Source organism: Serinus canaria, chromosome 5, assembly GCF_022539315.1.
Source record: "Serinus canaria isolate serCan28SL12 chromosome 5, serCan2020, whole genome shotgun sequence".
In the NCBI taxonomy this organism is placed as follows: domain Eukaryota; kingdom Metazoa; phylum Chordata; class Aves; order Passeriformes; family Fringillidae; genus Serinus; species Serinus canaria.
Genome location: NC_066319.1, coordinates 56,920,429 through 56,937,555, shown reverse-complemented (window position 1 = coordinate 56,937,555; position 17,127 = coordinate 56,920,429). Strand labels below are relative to the sequence as shown.

The following is a 17,127-nucleotide window of genomic DNA, read 5'->3' as shown; positions in this document are numbered from 1 at the left end:
GTGATTCTGTGACTGCACAGCCAGGTTTTTTTCCAAGTTACTGATGTGTTTGGAAACAGGAAGAGCCACAAGCTGTATCAACAAACTTTTGTGACTGGAAAAGCTGAATTAATTGCTAGAATCACACCAGTCAGCTGGAGAGGACGGGAGTTTCTGTTCGATGGTCTGCCAATGTAAACATTGTTGCAGAACCTGAGCTCTAGCCAAGGGCTGGGTGCCAGATTTCTTGATGTGCCTCGAGAACATCGACTTTGTTAGCCACAGTAGCAGCAGCCTGATAAGAGCTGCATGTGATAGCAGTGGGAGGGGCTGGCTGAGATGGGGATTGTGCCTGTGCCACTGGATCTGCCACAGCAAAAGGGGTACAGACACCTTAGTCCAGCCAGAAAATCACCCTGTGGCAAAAAAGTGCCAGATATAGGAAAGAACTATGGGGATGGCTCCAGAGTAGCCAACCTGGCCTTCTCATACTCTGGGGGAAGCTATCAGCAGCCCTCAAATCCTCCTGTTCATTCTTAGTCTGCCACCCAGCCCCTGGAAGAGAAGCATTTCAAGAACATTCATTTCAGCAGAAATACTGTGCTATTCCGTGGCTGCAGGTGGAGTGGGAGTAATGGGCAGGCACCAGAGCTGGAAAAGGTAAGGGGTAAGCAAAACTGAAAACTGCTGAAGGGGTGGGCTGGCAGCTGAGCCTCTTAGTGGAACCATCCAAGCCTCTTCATGGATAGAAAACAGGAATGGAGAAAGAATGGTCCTTCCCTTCCAATTTCAGGTTAAACGATGAGCTGTTCCATTGTCATGAGGGAGATTTCGTTTCCAGTTTTGCCTGTTTGGCAGAGGGTTCCTGGAATACATTTAAGCTTTCTTTTTTTTTCAGGCCTTACAATTTCAGAAAAAGCAATGTAATCATAATTCCTAAAGACATAAAACTAAGAAGCAAGACTCCTCACATCTCAAAATCCTTCAGCCTAGTTTTTAAGTCCATCATGTAAATTAGGGAAGAAGGTCCACCTAATTATTTCATCTGCAAAGACAGGCAAAAATACTATTTTAAAGTACATCAAGTGTATTCCACAGCCCATTTTTAGATCTAATAGTGTGGTCTGTTGCATCAATCATCATATGGTTGTAGGTTTCATAGATTCAATTGCAATGCTTGCCTGCCCCCTTCTATACAGATGACATGAAATGAAACAAACTGGAGCTAGATGCTATGGAATTATTTATTTTGAAAAATGATTGCACATTTTTAATCATGTTTGCCTAGGTTAATTAAGTAGACCTGCTCAGGAACAAAATTAATCTTTAGGCTGGCTTTATTTTTCATTTTTGTAAAATACTATGTCTCTACATGTTGAACCATAATTTATTCCCAACAACACTGGTGTTTTTGTAGCACACTCAATAAACATCCAACAAAGGATGTCCTCTGCATTTTGTTACTGTTCAAGCAATTTTCACTTCAAACCATGTTATTCTTTACTCTTTGCTTTCTTGTTCAGTTCTGTACATCAGATGTATATAATTGCCATCCTCCAAATTGCATACACAGCCTGTTTATTTCTCACATCCAAAACAGGAGCACAAGAATAAAGGCCAACTAAGACAAGTATAATTGCTTTTCATAGAACAATCCTCTGAGATCCAAAACTAGAAAAGTTTGTAAGCATGTATTTAATTTAAAACATGCTTGTATTTCCATTGCCTTTCAGAGAATCTGTTTTATGTTAAGGCATCTACAGAAATTCTCACACTTGAATTATGTACAAGCTAAAGACCTTCACTGGACCAAGATGTGAGCACCTCACAAACTGAGCAGATCTACTGCAATAAATGCAACCTTCTTTGTCTTTCAGAAACTAAATTCCTTTTATTGTCTTTACACTGCAATAGGTTCACATTTCAATTTAAGACCTAAAATGGAGAATAGAAATATGACATACATATTAAGTGAAATTTCAGATATGAAAGTTTCTAATCTGCAAAAAAAAGCTTCACTGGAAGTTGTTCATTCTTAGCAAATTACCTGTGACAAGTCAGAATTTCCCTCATCAGCCTCTCAAATACTCAGTGTCTGTTCAGAGGAGTATCTAAAAACTCATCATGCCCAGCCCTTGACGAGGAACAAGAATTCAATTCAAACTGAAAAGAGGCAGTGCTGGGAGAGGTTCTGACATTCAGAAAGGGTAGCAGGATGAAAGAGAGAGAAAAATGACAGACTCAGACTGCACCATTACTAAAATTAGATCACTTCTTTTGTTCTCCTGAACCTTCTGCTCTATTTGCCAGGAATCATATTAGCAACAGAAACTGTGAGAATCTGTCCAACCTTATTAGAGAAGCTGGACACAAAGAAATTATGAAAATCTCTCCTAAATGTATTTGCACATAAAAAGAAAAAAATGAGACTTTCAGAATTCTTCAAGATTAGGTCAAAACCCACATCATAAAAACTGGACATCAAAATAACAAAGATTGGGTGAAGTGGTCAAGAACACAGGACCTTGGTGATTCAAACATTCCTACTCCACTGGAAGCTACAAAGTGTCCCAGAGCTCCAGGTGTAAGAGGTTGTGTGTCACTGGAGCAGAGAGTGTCCCACATGATTGTCACCACGATATTTTCTGAAAAATCTTCTTTGCCCAGGATTTTTCTCCTGAGAAGCTGAGAAGCCTCAGAAAAGAAACGTAAACAATAATTATCTGATTGCTTTGGAATGTGGTCTGGAGGTTGCTTACCAACAGGTGCATCTTTGATTGGTTCCATGTGAATTGTGTTGACTTAATGACCAATCCCAGTCCAGCTGTGTCAGGACTCTGGTCAGTCACAGGTTTTTATTATTTTTTCCTTTCTAGCCTTCTGATGTATCCTTTCTCGTTCTTTAGTATAGTGTTAGTATATAATTTCTTTTAATATAATATAATATAATATCATATCATATCATATCATATCATATCATATCATATCAATATCATATCATATCATATCATATCATATCATATCATATCATATCATATCATATCATAAAATAATAAATCAGCCTTCTAAGAATATGGAGTCAGATTCATCTCTTCTCTTGTCCTGGGACCCTGACAACCACCACACATGATCTGTCTCTGTTTATATCCACAGCATCCATGTGGCCACGCACTGGGGTATAAATGACAACTGTGAAGGCTGCATGGCCACAGGACTGTTGCACCCTGTCAAACTAAAGATGCAGAATATCCCATAGTCAATCCTGGGTTGTCACTTACGATTCCAGTAGAACAAAAATGTGCTATTTGTAATTCTCTCTCTGTCCCTTTCTCCTCGGATCAGTGACAGATTCTCAAAATACAGCAATTGAAAGAGACTTCCAAGAGAAGTGAGTCTTTCCCAAAACATACAATATTTAACTAGATTGCTTCCATAATCAAGATGTTGTCAACATGAAATGCAAAGAGGAGAAAAAAAAAGGAAAATCCTACCATGATAAACAACAAAAAGAATTCAGCTCAAAGCTCCTGATTTTAAGAATATCCTACACAAATTAAAAAGAAACCTGCAAACTCAGTATTTTATCCTTCATCTGAAGAATACAGTTCTTATAAAATCCAAACCCCTTTATACACAAAGAAAAATTGATGAGAAATACTCTCATGATTTGATGATGGAAAAAACAGCTAGGTAGGAACACTAAAATTACTTGAAGCATATGTTCAGCTGCCATGTAGGAAGGGCACCTCTAAGGGAGCTGATACTTCAGTTACTAACATTTATTACACGGATGTTACCCTGGAACTCTTAATGGTTGCTCAGAAATGTCAACAAAAGCCTTTCCCTTTGGGAAAATGTGGGTATCTTCCACATGTAAGAATGGAGAACCTTTTCCTAAAGTTTATTTTAAAGGGACAAAGTCACCCAGAAAGGAGTGAGCTCCTCCGTGTGTTTTTCCGCCAGCCTACGGCCACGTTGTCAAAAGGCATTTCTGCCAAGGGAGCCACAGGAAAGAAGTCATGGATAGCACACATCCAGCACACACAGATCTCCAGAAACCTACCCACAGACACAGGATGGGTCCTCTGTAGGATCCAGGACAGACTGAGTAAAACAAGCAGTCAGATTTCACTCTGAAATCCTCTTTTTGGGAATGCCAGCTTGCAGATTGCAATAAAACAATAATTAACTTTGGGCATCAGGAAAAAGACAGTTCCATAATCTAATTTGATAGTAAACTTATTTTTTTCTCTAGTAGTAAATGTCTTAAAAAAAAATCCTACAAGCTCTTTCTTTCTTAATAATCAATAACTGCAAGAAAGCATCTGTTTCCCCTACCCTTATAGCAGCACACAAAGATGCATTTCCAAACAGAAAACACTTTTTTGGTTTATCTTTGAAGAGAAGAAAGGTCAGTAAGAAAAATATTTGGACCTGTATTACTCCAAAGTCAATATTAAAAATATTAAAATGTTCATATTATTATGCAGGGAGTTAGGACTAACAGACTTTCACAAACTGAACAAACAAGCCAAAAACCAAGTCCCAAATCTGGAAATAGTTTATGTGTATCATAATTTTAAGAGGATTAGGAGTCCTGTTAAATTCAGTGAGATAGTTCATGTTTCCAGCTATATATTGTCTGATAATCAGAAAAAGACAGCTGGAGGTCAGCAGAATTTACCTTGAACAGTTTATTCTGTTAACAGGTTTTATCTTATTTTATATGAACAAGAAAATTCTTAGAACTCTTCAGAGAAATAAATTACTATGCTCCCTTCACCAGTAGTCAGTTTGCACTGACTGAAATTCTGATTTATTCTTTTGAGCAAGAGTGAAAATATAGGAAATGATTCCTCAGAGTTTTGAAGGAGCTTTATGTGAGTTTTAAAACACAAGCAGCAGAGCTTGCAAAGAAATAAATCCAGTGTCTGCTTCCCCACTGTTGTTATTTAGGATTTAAACATTCCAGAAGAGAATTGTCATCTTTACAAAGTTAGAACTGAATTGGGAAACTGGGACAGGATGAAACTTGACAACCAAAAAGTAAATACCTGCTACCAACCTTTAGGGAATTGCAAAGAAATGCTATTTACCTTGGAATACCTATGAAATATAAATAATTTTAATAGCATTGCAACAGATGCATTTGAAAGAGAGGGTGAAAAAATATTAGATCAAAGATAGTGAAAAAACCATATTTTTAACTCATTATGCAAGCGGATGTAATTATCTGTGCCATTGAGCTACATTTAAAATAAATTTAATAAAGACAAATGGTCATTGTCCTCTGGTGGTGTTTCCAAGGTTTTGCACTGGATTCCCCAATCCAACTGCTTTTTTATTATCTCTGAAGAATAAAAATTAACAGACCTACATAAAGGTTATGACACTTCTGATAAGAACAGCTTCCAGTCAATCCTCTGTCTAAAATTCCAAGCACATGCTTGTGTGTTAAATTACATATTCAGATTAAAATGGATACAACTATCTACATGGTGATTGTTCTAACAGGGTTTAAGGTAGACATGTGTGCCCTGATGTTAATAAACTGAATTATACATTTTAGTATTATTAGATATGAATTATATTAAGCGTGCTGACTCTGTTAAATATTCTGAGTGTTTAATGGGTGTAATTTGAAGGGGTACTGCAGCATTTGGATTTATATTTCAGTTTGTCACTGAATGCTCAATTTGACTTAACCTAGAAGAAAAAAGAATGAATTTGGCTCTGAGGCTAAAACCAGCGTTCATATCTTGAATTAATTAACACATAGAGGCCATTATTATTCAAGATTTAGGGAACTTTGAGGGGTATTCTGTTGTGATGTCAGATTGCTGGAGACCAAGCTCTCATTAAGCCCCTGACAGGAGGGTGAAGGCAGGTGGGGATCGGCATCTGCTTCAAGGGAACAAGGGACAGGATGAGAGGACACAGTCTGAAGATGTACCAGGAGCGGTAAATTGGACATTGGAGGAATTTCTTCCAGGAAGGAAGATCAGACATTGGAATGGGCCGGCCAGGGAAGCGGCGGAGTCACGGCTCCCCGAGGTCTTCAAGACTGGCCGGGCACTCAGTGCCGTGGTCTGGCCACGGGCTGGACTCGATGATGCCAGAGGTCTTTTCCACCCGGATCCATTCTGGGATGCTGCGGGGCCCTGCCGGCCGTGAGAGAGCGGAGCACTGCGGCCCCTCAGCGCTCCGGTACCGACCCTGCCGGGAGCAGGGCCGGGAGCGGGCCCGGGGCTGGCCGGAGCCATTTCCCGCAGGCAGCGCGTCCCCACCGCCTGCCTCAGGCAGGCAAAATGGCGGCGGCCTCTGAGGGGCGGGAAAAAGGGGCGGGCAGAGAACGGGAGCGCTCCGCCATCCTCCTCCTCCTTCTCCTGCTTCTCCCAGCGCCGGCTCGGCCCCGTGCCTTGCCGCCCCCTGCCCGCTCCGAGCCCGGGCCACAGGTAGGTGCCATCCCCACCGAGGCTCCTTGCCGCGGGTTTGCCCCCCGGCCCTTCCCCTCCGGAGACCGCAGAGGTGTTTTTTGTAGTCGCTGGCTGTTGGGTGTTTTTATTCAGAGCCTGCAGAAGAGGTGAGGGGAGCTGGGTGGGTGGGAAGCGTGGTGGCCCTGTGGGAGCCCCTCTGGTCGGGGACAGCCGTGCCTCGGGAGGAGGCGGTCAGCGACCCTTCCCTAAGGTGATCCCGGGATGCTCATCCCACAACTGGATGGGATGTGTTGTCCTAAATGCTGTGTCCCCTGGGGAATGGAATCAACACTGCTGAGCAGAGGCTTGCAGCCTGTTCCTCCTGGCTGGAAGCTGGCCTGCAGCACAGTGGGGCCTTTAGCCATGGATGCTCGTCCAGGGAATCTTTAACCCGGTGTGTGTGCACCGGGTGTATCTGGATTTGGTGGGACAGGGGTTGCCACAGCCTCCCCTTCACCTCCCACCTGTTCCTGCTTGGCTAGCAGGTGGTTTGTAACCCCTGCCCTTAAACACCTGTAAGACCACCGACGTAAGGATTTTTAAGCCTTGTGTGTTTCAGCTGCTTAGGTGGCAGACAGCTGTACACATACTCTGTAATCTGCTAAAAATAAAAGCAAACCAAACTCAGCTGATCCAGCATTAGCCCACGTGAAGGATGGTGTTCATTTAGACAAAAATTTGTGCCCTCTTGTGAATTCCTGCTTGATTTTGTGGCTAATATATTTGTTTTTTCCCCTTTGTAGTAAGGGCACAACGAGGTTATTGCGGGGAAAACTTGTGAAGTGACTTTGTGGTGTTCAAGCCCTTTTTCCATCCTTGCTGTGATAGCATCCAAGTGGCATGGATCCCCCTCAGTGATGAGAGACTGTTGTGTTAGGGGTTGTTTGGGTATCCAGGCTAGTTGTCAAAGTGGGGCCGGGCCTGTATGTCAGGAATGTGTATTGAAGCCAGGTCCTGTAAACACTCACAAATGTGTGGAGCCTTGTTGCTAGGGCTTTGCAGAGGATTAAGTCATGGATGAGTCCCTCTTCGAAGTCCTGATGTGCTACCTGAGTAGTTGGAAGCCAGGAGAACAGCAGAGGGAAGAGTTTCCATAGTTAGTGAGCTTCAGCAAATAAATACACCTCTTTTAATGGCTCGTTTTGGAGCAGAGCCAAGTGGAACTATATTGTTTATGTGCGTAGATCTTGTGTCTCACACAAAGATGCCTATTGTTTACACAGAAACTGTAAGAGGAATGTTTTGTTAATATTCGGTTAGCAATATAAACTGACAAACACAAATGCAGACTGGAACTTGAAACAAAAATATGCCTTCTCAGAGCAGAAAAACACAGCTGCCCAAAAACTGTTTTTCAAGGAAAACTCTGCACCTATTGGTTCTGTGTTTTCTTTTTAAACTCAGCTTCTGTCATTTCCATGCCTATAAAGCTCCTACTGCATGTAACTATCCCAGCAACTTAAGCTCCATGCCCGTGCGCCCTCTAAACAGTGCTTATTTTGCTAAAGAAGATTGATTCAATTGTGATATTTTATAATTACATTTGAAATTTGTTTTTAGTTGGGTGTGTCCCTGTTACATTTTCAAATTCCTGAGCTGACTGGGATGAATTCCCCTCTCCATTGTCAACATGTGTCTTTTCCATTAGTTCCAGTAGGACTGACTGCTGCCTTCTCCTTACATTTAAGAAACTTTCAGTGGCTTAAAATAGTTGGACCAAAAAAACTGTTTTTTCAATATTTTATTGAAGAAAACCCCAAAAAATCCACAGCGTACATAATGAGTAGTTACAGAGCCTGTGGGGTCCTGCTTTCCATGATGGAGTGTATTGACTTAGTGGATGTAGAATATAAATTTTCAGTCATGATAATGCATAAAATCTCGTTTGCACTGTTTCCAAATTAATTCCCCAATGATCAGCATCTACCAACATTCAAGTGACTGAGACCTGTTTAAATAAATGGGGTGGATTGTTCTCAGAATGGCTCAGGAAGGTTTGGTATTGTAGAAAAAAGGGATCACACTAGTTTGAGGACTCTGTGGCAGCCAGATGTTTAATTTTTAATGTCTCACCAGTGATGGCAATGGGTATTCATCAGATTGTTCAGCTCTAGTGGAAGAAAGTCAGTCAGAATTTCTGTCCTTGCACATCTCCTAATGCACAGCATCTCTTTTTTAGAGTTATTATTAATGGCATTGGCACTGCTTTTTTTTGTGCTGCTTTTTTTCCCCCTATTTCTTAGCTTGAGTATTTCTGCCTGTCACTCATAGATTCTTGCTTTCATGATTAGTAGCCTAGAATAATATTTGAATATCATAGTTATCACCTTACGTTCATTGTTTCTACATTGCCTGATCCTTTCTGAATGAGCATTCAAACCTGTTTCTGTTTGATGGGTTGTTGTAAATATCTACAGGTATCTTTTTTTCCTTCATTTCAGCTTTTTCCATTGGAACCAAGAAGAACATATGCTAATTCTGCTACAACTCACAAGTATTGTGTTTGGTTTTTTATTCAATTTATATGTTTTAGCAAGCAGAAAGTGTACTGTTTATTTTACTTTACACTGAGATCCTGTCCTGCAGCTTGGGCTGTGTAGGGAGGATGGTAACAATGCTGATGTGGAAAACAATTTGTAATACTTTAATATATTTATGTAGAAAAAGCTTTATTGCATAACGCTTTAATTTTTTTTTATCTGTAAAAAAGGTCTCTGAGTCCCTGCACTTGTGTGACTGTTCACTGGAATCACAGACTCTGTATACAGAGATCCTTAACAGGGTTTGGAATTGGAGGTCTGTGGCAAGGTGTGATTGGAATCAGATTGGGTGGGAAGAATGTCAGTTTTAGGAAGGCATTCTGATGGGGAGATGGGTTGGTTTTGTCATCTCCCAAGAACAGGTTGTATGTTTTTATTTGCAACCTTCAGCTGAAAGAATGTGTTCACATTTTAAAATAGCTGTTTGCTTAGTAGTTGTATTCTGAGAAATTCTAACAGCAACATGTCAGAATTCCACTGTAGCTTGGTAAATAAAAAGAAGACACAAGAATTCCCTGGGTTCTGAGTTCCAGAATCAGTAATGTGTCTGTGTGTTCCTTCCTGTTCTCCTACAGGAAAGATGATCCCCAGCCAGCACTCCTGAGCCACGAGGATGGGGCCAGATGTACCCCTGCTCAATGACTACAAGCAGGAGTTCTTCTTGAAGCGCTTCCCTCAGACTCTGCTGGGAGGTCCCAGGTTCAAATTAGGCTACTGTGCCCCTCCTTACATCTATGTGAACCAGATCATCCTTTTCCTGACACCATGGCTTTGGGGAGGAGTGGGAACACTCCTGTGCCAGCTGGGAGTGATGAAGGACTTCTGCACCGCAGCGCTGTCGGGAGGACTCATGTTTGTTACTGCCCTTGCTCTTCAGATGACAAACCTCTATGCAAAGCAGAAAACAGTGACAGTAGAAAGAATGCAAATTCAGAATACCCTGACAGATGAAGATGAGTTTGAATTTTCCAGCTGTGTAGGTTCAGAGACAGTAAAATTTATTATTCCTGGCAAGAAGTACATAATCAACACTGTATTCCATTCCCTTCTGGCAGGGGTATTGTGTGGGCTGGGAACTTGGTATTTGCTGCCAAACAGAATAACCTTGTTATATAGCAACATTGGAGGAACTGTTGTGATCTTTGTGTTTGGATGGGTGACCATATGTATAGGAGAGTATTCATTAATCATAAACACAGCCACTGAAACAGCCACTTTCCAAGCACTGGATACTTACGAAATCACTGCTCTGATGAGACCTTTCTACATTTTTGTCTTTATTGCAGTGGATCTTGCACACAGGTAAACGTAATAATGCATTTAGCCACTTAAAGTGATGGTTATTCTGTGTATTTTTGATGGGAAGGGTTAAATTATTCTTCTGAGGAAAATTTATTTTGAGATTCTAATCAACTGTAGTAGCTTCAAAGGAAGAAGATTGATGCATATATGATAAAATTTGAGGTTCTATGCTGTGTATAAAAAGTTCTTAAATTTTTATAACATCCCATGTAAACTAGGAAGAGCAGTTTGTAAGAGATAGCTAAAACTATCTTCTACCATGTCATTTTTCATATTTTTGTATTGGAGCATTTGCAAATATATCCTTTTAAAGGATGTGTTTTGAAAACACATGTTCCTGACCTGGAATCATAAATCTAAATACTGCAAGCTTCAGGATTACAGGATTTATGTCCAGATTTCATCCTGGAATAATTTCTTATTTAAGCTCTGTAAAGTGATAGCAGAGGCTTTTATACAACAGGCAAAAACATAACAAAAGAAAAAACCCAAAAACCTCTGAATTTGGTTTTAATGAATGGATAAGCAAATGAGAGTATTGCTATGGCTTTGTGATACAGATTTTGAACTTGGATTTTTAAATGCTTTTCCAATACAAAAGAGCTGTGTCAGTATACAAATTAGGAGAGTCACATTTCTGTTTTTCAGATGAGTGTCTTAGCTGAAGTATTTGTAGAATCAGGGTCCTAAAACAAGATGCTTTTAGATTTACTCTCTGCATTCTTTTTCCCTGTCAGGTGACATTTATAGCTCTTTGTCACATGTACATATTTTATGGTTGGGGTACTTCAGATACATTGAAAAGAAACATGTTTGAATTTGCTGGTTTTGCACTGGGAGATGTCCTTATTAATGATTTACCCTAACTGCCACTTCAGGTGAGGTATGAGAATTATACATGTGGTCTTGGGCTCCAAATTCTTCTGTTCAGTTTCCTGAGGAGAAGATTAAGACATTGTCAAAATTCCTGATAAAATTCCTCTGAGGCTTGCTTACTTATTAAAAAGGAGGGAGAAACCAAATATCCTGGCAGCCTACCACCTTTAACTGGTAAACTGCATATGGTTTAGAATTTATGCAAATTTCTAATACTGATCTTTGTTGTTTTGCAGGAAGATTTTGACATTTTTAATACTGATCTTTGTTGTTTTGCAGGAAGATTTTGACATTTTTATGTAGAAATAAACCCTCTTTAAGAATATACAATTTTATCTGTAGGTGTACAGGCAGCATGCCAGTTCTTCTAGTGTTAAAGCTTAGATCCTGGGCCTTGAAATTGTGTACAATTTTGCTTTTCTGTTTCTGAAAAAATACTTTACAATTTTTTGTTAAACAGTTGAGACATTGGAGCCTGTGGACCTTTCTTTTTTTGCACAAGTATTTTTTCAGTGTATTATCACAGCAGTAACAAAAATTGGGATAATTGCATCACTGTATTCATCTGAAGGCTTTTCAGATCTTTGAAATGAAAATTTAGTCTGTGTTCTGGTGTTCTAATTAATGTGTCACTGTCCCAAGCATGAATATATGTCCTTATTTTTCCTTTTAAAAATATTCATTAGGTTTTATAGGTTGAATGTGTCAGGTTTTTAATTTGGGACTTGCTGTAGTAATTAAGCAGGAAGCCTTCCCACATGGTAGTTGTTTTTCCTTTCACAGAAGTCAAATCCATTTCTTCTTTTATCCAGGTTTGCTGTCAACGCACCCATTCTAGAGCAGACAAACCAGATTTTGCACATCCTGTTTCTTTTTCTGCCATTCTTGTGGGCAATGGGAATTCTGCCCCCACTTGATGCACTTTTTCTCTGGGGAATGGAACAACTGTTGGAGTTTGGACTAGGAGGTTCACCAATGTCAAGTAACACCAAGTAAATGTTTATACAATTGTAAAATATATCAGTATTGTTTATAACCTTTTTCTTTTCAAGCAAATCTTCTTTATTTTCTCCTTCACAGGTTGTTAGTAATGTTTCTCATTTCTGCTGGAACAGCAATAGCATCGTATTTCATTCCCAGCCCCCTCGGTGTGATCCTCTTCATGACTGGATTTGGGTTCATACTGAGTCTTAACCTAAGTGAGATTGGGTTTGCCTTCAAACACACCATGATCAGCCATTTAGCCTCCAGCAAATCTAAAACTGCTCACAGAGGTCTTAGAATACAATTTGGGTGGAGGGAATTGATTTTCTATGTGACTGTGTTGGCATTTGCTCTCACAGAAGCGAGCCTGCTGCATCAATTTGCAGGCTCCTCATCATTTTCCCAAGGCAGACCCCAGACCATAGCAAGTTACATTCTGATCCTATTACTTGTAATTATGTGGATTCTTAGAGAGATTCAGAGAGTGTACTTGTTTGGAGTCTTCAGAAACCCCTTTTACCCAAAGGATGTCAGGACTGTGGCTGTGTTCATGGAGAAGCAAAGAAGGCTAATGAAAGTTGGTGTTGTCAGGAGGATTTTACTAACACTAGGTAGGAATACACCACTGTCTGTTGTATGTTAGATGATGCTTGTAGGGAGATTGAAACTCTAGAATTGCTGTATGTGCAAGATTCTGGGAATGAACCAAGGGAAACCAAGTGGCTGGAAATACTTGTTGATGTCTTGTTAAATTGTGCATTGAGGTCAAAATTACTGGTCTTGCATATTTGAAAGTGATTAAATTTGAAATTGATTTTATTTACTTATTTTATAGGGGTGAACCTAAAAAATTGAGCCTTTTAAAAGCCCGGCTGAGAAAGCAGGGCCTTTTTAAAGGATTTTAGTTACAACTGCAGTACCTGCTTTTGAAAAGATGTACTTGGAAACAAAATGAGTTGAAAGTCTTCAAGCTGACCAAATATTTGGTTCTTAGAGCTTGCTAGTAAAGGAAAGAGCCTCCTTTCTGGTAGGTTAGAGACAAATGCATCTGCTTTGAGGGAATAAAAAATTGATTTAAATTATTTCATTTCATAAAGAAGCATTAGTTTGGGGAAATACATTGATAACTGCTATTCCATTTTTATTTTTACTTATTTGAGTATTCTCTTGGAGAAACAAATAAAGGATAAAGGAACTAATAGCAAGTGAGAACTAAGCATCAATGTGAATGTTTGTTTTCCTGGGCCATTAGTGCAAATAAATTGTTTGATATCATGTGAGTGTAATACAAAGAGGAGTTTGTGATGATAAAGGGAAGGTTTCTCTTTTTGTGCTGGGATTTCCATCCTGCAGTAAGACTGCTTACCTCTGTTGACTTTTGTTATGTTTTTGGAAGGAGGTCAGTCATTCTTTTGTTTCAATTGCAGTGTCTCCATTTGCTATGATAGCATTCCTGTCTCTTGACCATTCGCTACAAAACCTGCATTCTGTGTCTGTGTCCATTGGATTCACAAGGATGTTCAGAATGGTAATTTGAATTTTAAATATGTTAGCCTTAGAAATGCTTTTCTGCATGACTTGAGAACCAAGGTGCCCTGGAAGAAATGTTCCAGGTCATGAAAGCACAAAATAATAGATGTGCTTTTTAATGTATTTCTAACATATCTCTATTTTAGGTCTGGCAAAATACAGAAAATGCTTTACTAGACATGGTGGTTGTATCAGCAGCACAAATGTTGGTGTTTAATCCAGACCTCTGGTGGAACAGGAGCCTTGATACAGGAATCAAACTCTTGCTGGTAATGGTCATATTGTAAAATTTGGCAGATAATTGTTATCTAAAGTCTCTGTTTCTGTTGGAGAATTACACCAGGAGCCAGGACCCAGAAGACAGAAGCTAAAAACTCTACTAAGATATATTCTCACACCAAGCAATGATAGCCATGCTTCACTTTCATAAACTTACTGCAGCTATGCTGAGTGTGGTACAGGCTACAAACCCTGTGCTTCCTGCCCGTGTGCCGCAGGTCGGTCTGCTGCGGGATCGGCTGTTCCAGTTCCTCTCCAAGCTGCACTTCGCCATCGCCATCCTCCTGACCTCGTGGACGGAGAAGAAGCAGCGCCGCAGATCCAGCGCCGCCCTGATCGCGCTCAACGTCGCCTTCTTCCCCGTCCTGCTGGCCCTGGTGGCCGTCTCCGCCCTGCTTTCCTCTCCCCTGCTGCCACTCTTCACCCTGCCCGTGTTCCTGGTGGGCTTCCCCCGGCCCCTGCGCAGCTGGCCGGGCCCCGTGGGCGGCACCGCCTGCGTCTGCTCCGACACCGTCTACTACCGGCAGCTCGTGCCCGGCCTGGCCGCGGCGCTGCAGTCTGCGCTGGCGGCCGGCGGCCTGGGTACGTACAGGCAACACTTGGAAATACTGCAGCTACATATTGCAGGAAACATGGTTTTCCATCCAAACCCCTTGGGATGGGATCCCTCCCAAGGCCCCAAACCCCTTGGGATGGGATCCCTCCCAAGGCCCCAAACCCCTTGGGATGGGATCCCTCCCAAGGCCCCAAACCCCTTGGGATGGGATCCCTCCCAAGGCCCCAAACCCCTTGGGATGGGATCCCCCCCAAGGCCCCAAACCCCTTGGGATGGGATCCCTCTGAAGGGAGGAGAATCCATAGCTGAAAACCACATTTCACAGCTGGGTTAAATCTGATATTCAGAGATTGCTGAGGAAAAAGTGGTTAATTTTATCCTTCTTGTACAACCAGCAATAGAACAAAGGGAAAGAATAGAAAAGAATAGAAGAGCTACAAGTTGCAGCAGGGGAAGTCCAGGTTGGATATTGGGAAAAATTTATTCACTGGACAAATGGTTAAGCATTGGAACAGGCTCCCTAGGGAGGTGGTGGAGTTACTATCCCTGGGAGCATTCAAGAAACAAGTAGATGTAGCTTTTTGTGAAATGATTTCATGGACATGGTGGTATTCAGTCAAAGGCTGGGAGATCTTTTCCAGCTAATGATTCTACTATGTCTACTTGTTAAAATCCTATAAAAAATAAGTCTTTTGTTACCTTTAAGGAGAGACTAAATGGTGGTGAAACAGTATCAATGCAAATCTTTCTGTACTGAATAAAAAGGATGGAATGCATTGATCCCGCCTAACTGGAGGCAGTAAATTGGGTTCTTTAGCCAGACAGCATAGAGAAGGATGTGTGTCATTCTGCTCTCTGTAGGTCTGTCTGTCTCTGCATCAATCCCATTACTCAGCATCCAGAAGGTGACTTTGCTAATTTGGTTGTATTAATTGGTTATGGTGAATATTGACTGGATGTTTGTGAAATACATGATGTAGCCTAAGCAGCAGTAAACAGCTGAGAACAAACCCATTGATAAGATTTAATGTCATATCTTGTACAGGCAGTTGAGGTGGGAATGTAGCAGCATTTGTGGGTTTACAGCCTGCTAAAGGCATGGTGATGGGGTTTTCACAGAATTACAGAGACAGAGGTGAAGAAATGCTCAGTCTTTTTCCCAGCTGGAGACAGAGTAACTGTTTTGAAATTGCAAGGTCATTTTCTTGAGAAACAGCCTTTGTGTAACCTAAATAATCAAAAGATTGTAGCCCTTAGACAAGAGGCAAATATTTACATAAGCCTCTTAGAAAATGGCTTATGGCTGGAAAAAGTGGCCTAATATTTGAAGGCAGTGGAAGTTAACCTTAATCATGCTTTTCTGAAGAATATGTCCAGGTGCTTCACTAGGAAATATGTGCTGCACTTGCATCACTGGTTAGACAGAGGTACTCAATAAAACCAGGAAGTCTTTTTTCTCTAAAGAAGGATACTTCAGTTTATCTACTGCATTAGTCCATTATGTTTTCTATTTACAATAGAGATATTTGTTATATTTAGCTATCATATATATATGTTATCTATCTTTTATATCTATCTATATTTTATATATATACATATTTTAATAGGGGTTTTTTTCCCATTCCCATCAGGACTGTGGTGGCATGTATGCCTTAAAATAAATAATTTAAAACGCTAGTCTTGAGGGGTAAAAAGTCTCTTCTTTAATGGGAAAATCTGTGAATGAATGTCTTAAAGCAAGAAAAACTGTGGTGTTCTCAGATGAGTTCAGAAGGAAGCGATACCACTTTGTGTGTCACTAATTTAAACCCATAGTTTTTTCTGTATAAAGGAGTTTTAACTGCTAGCAAGAAAGGAATTAAAATCTTTGCAAAATGTTAGCAAGAAAATGCACTTCATTAGCTCAGTGGGTTAGAAAAGGTTACTTAAATTTTAACTACTGCTTAATGGTTGGTTTCACTGATTTCACCTTACAACATTTTAAAATTAAAACGTTCTGCAAGTGAGTGGTCGCCAGCCATGAGTGACAGCAGAAGCAGGTCATAAACTGGCAGCAAATGTCATGCTTAAGAACAGAACCATTGTGTTATGAGGATTGACATTCAGCTGTAGTTCAAATACAATGTAACCACCAGTACTTAGGAAATTCGGCATTGCTCTTTTTGTGACATAGGTAAAAGAAAGAAAAAGTTTGGGTTGGTTTTGTTTGTTTGTTTTTGGTTTGGGTTTTTTTTTAGAATACTAATTTGCTGTTGTTCACGACCTGATTTTCAAATTCCATTTTGGAATGTGAAAAAAAACTTCCTACTCCACAAATTGGGCCATTAGAAAACTCCTGTGCTATATAATGATTCTTTAATGTCTTCTCAGTAAGGAGGACTTTAGGTCTCCAGAGAACACTCCAGTGGGAACTATGTGGTTGGAAATGCAGCCAAAAAATGATCTTTAATCATGAAAGTCATCTCTGCAAAGGGAATTGAGGGTGGAGTTGTTTAACCCTGGTCTGGTGTGAATAATGCAGTCCTGCAGTTCTGTGAGGTTTTCCAACTTCCCACAACTTTTTCAAAGCTGCAATTTCAGCCAGTTTTTCCAATATTCTCAGGTG

The 17,127-nt window shown here is 40.5% G+C and overlaps 1 protein-coding gene across 3 annotated transcripts in view; it reads left to right on the top strand.

The window, feature by feature from the left end:
* Positions 1 to 6,302: 6,302 nt before the first annotated feature.
* The window catches only part of PCNX4 (pecanex 4), a 17,085-nt gene continuing 6,260 nt past the window's right edge, over positions 6,303 to 17,127 (top strand). The window contains exons 1-8 of one of the 3 annotated variants that reach the window (XM_018907096.3): positions 6,314 to 6,434; positions 8,897 to 8,949; positions 9,571 to 10,297; positions 11,986 to 12,165; positions 12,254 to 12,768; positions 13,585 to 13,685; positions 13,834 to 13,956; positions 14,185 to 14,548. In XM_018907096.3, the coding sequence (XP_018762641.3) occupies positions 9,609 to 10,297; positions 11,986 to 12,165; positions 12,254 to 12,768; positions 13,585 to 13,685; positions 13,834 to 13,956; positions 14,185 to 14,548 (1,972 nt within the window). In that variant the 5' untranslated portion in view covers positions 6,314 to 6,434; positions 8,897 to 8,949; positions 9,571 to 9,608. Of the gene's footprint in view, positions 6,435 to 8,896; positions 8,950 to 9,570; positions 10,298 to 11,985; positions 12,166 to 12,253; positions 12,769 to 13,584; positions 13,686 to 13,833; positions 13,957 to 14,184; positions 14,549 to 17,127 lie in introns of all 3 variants that reach the window. The other 2 variants (XM_009101636.4, XM_050974693.1) reach the window with 2 other exon arrangements.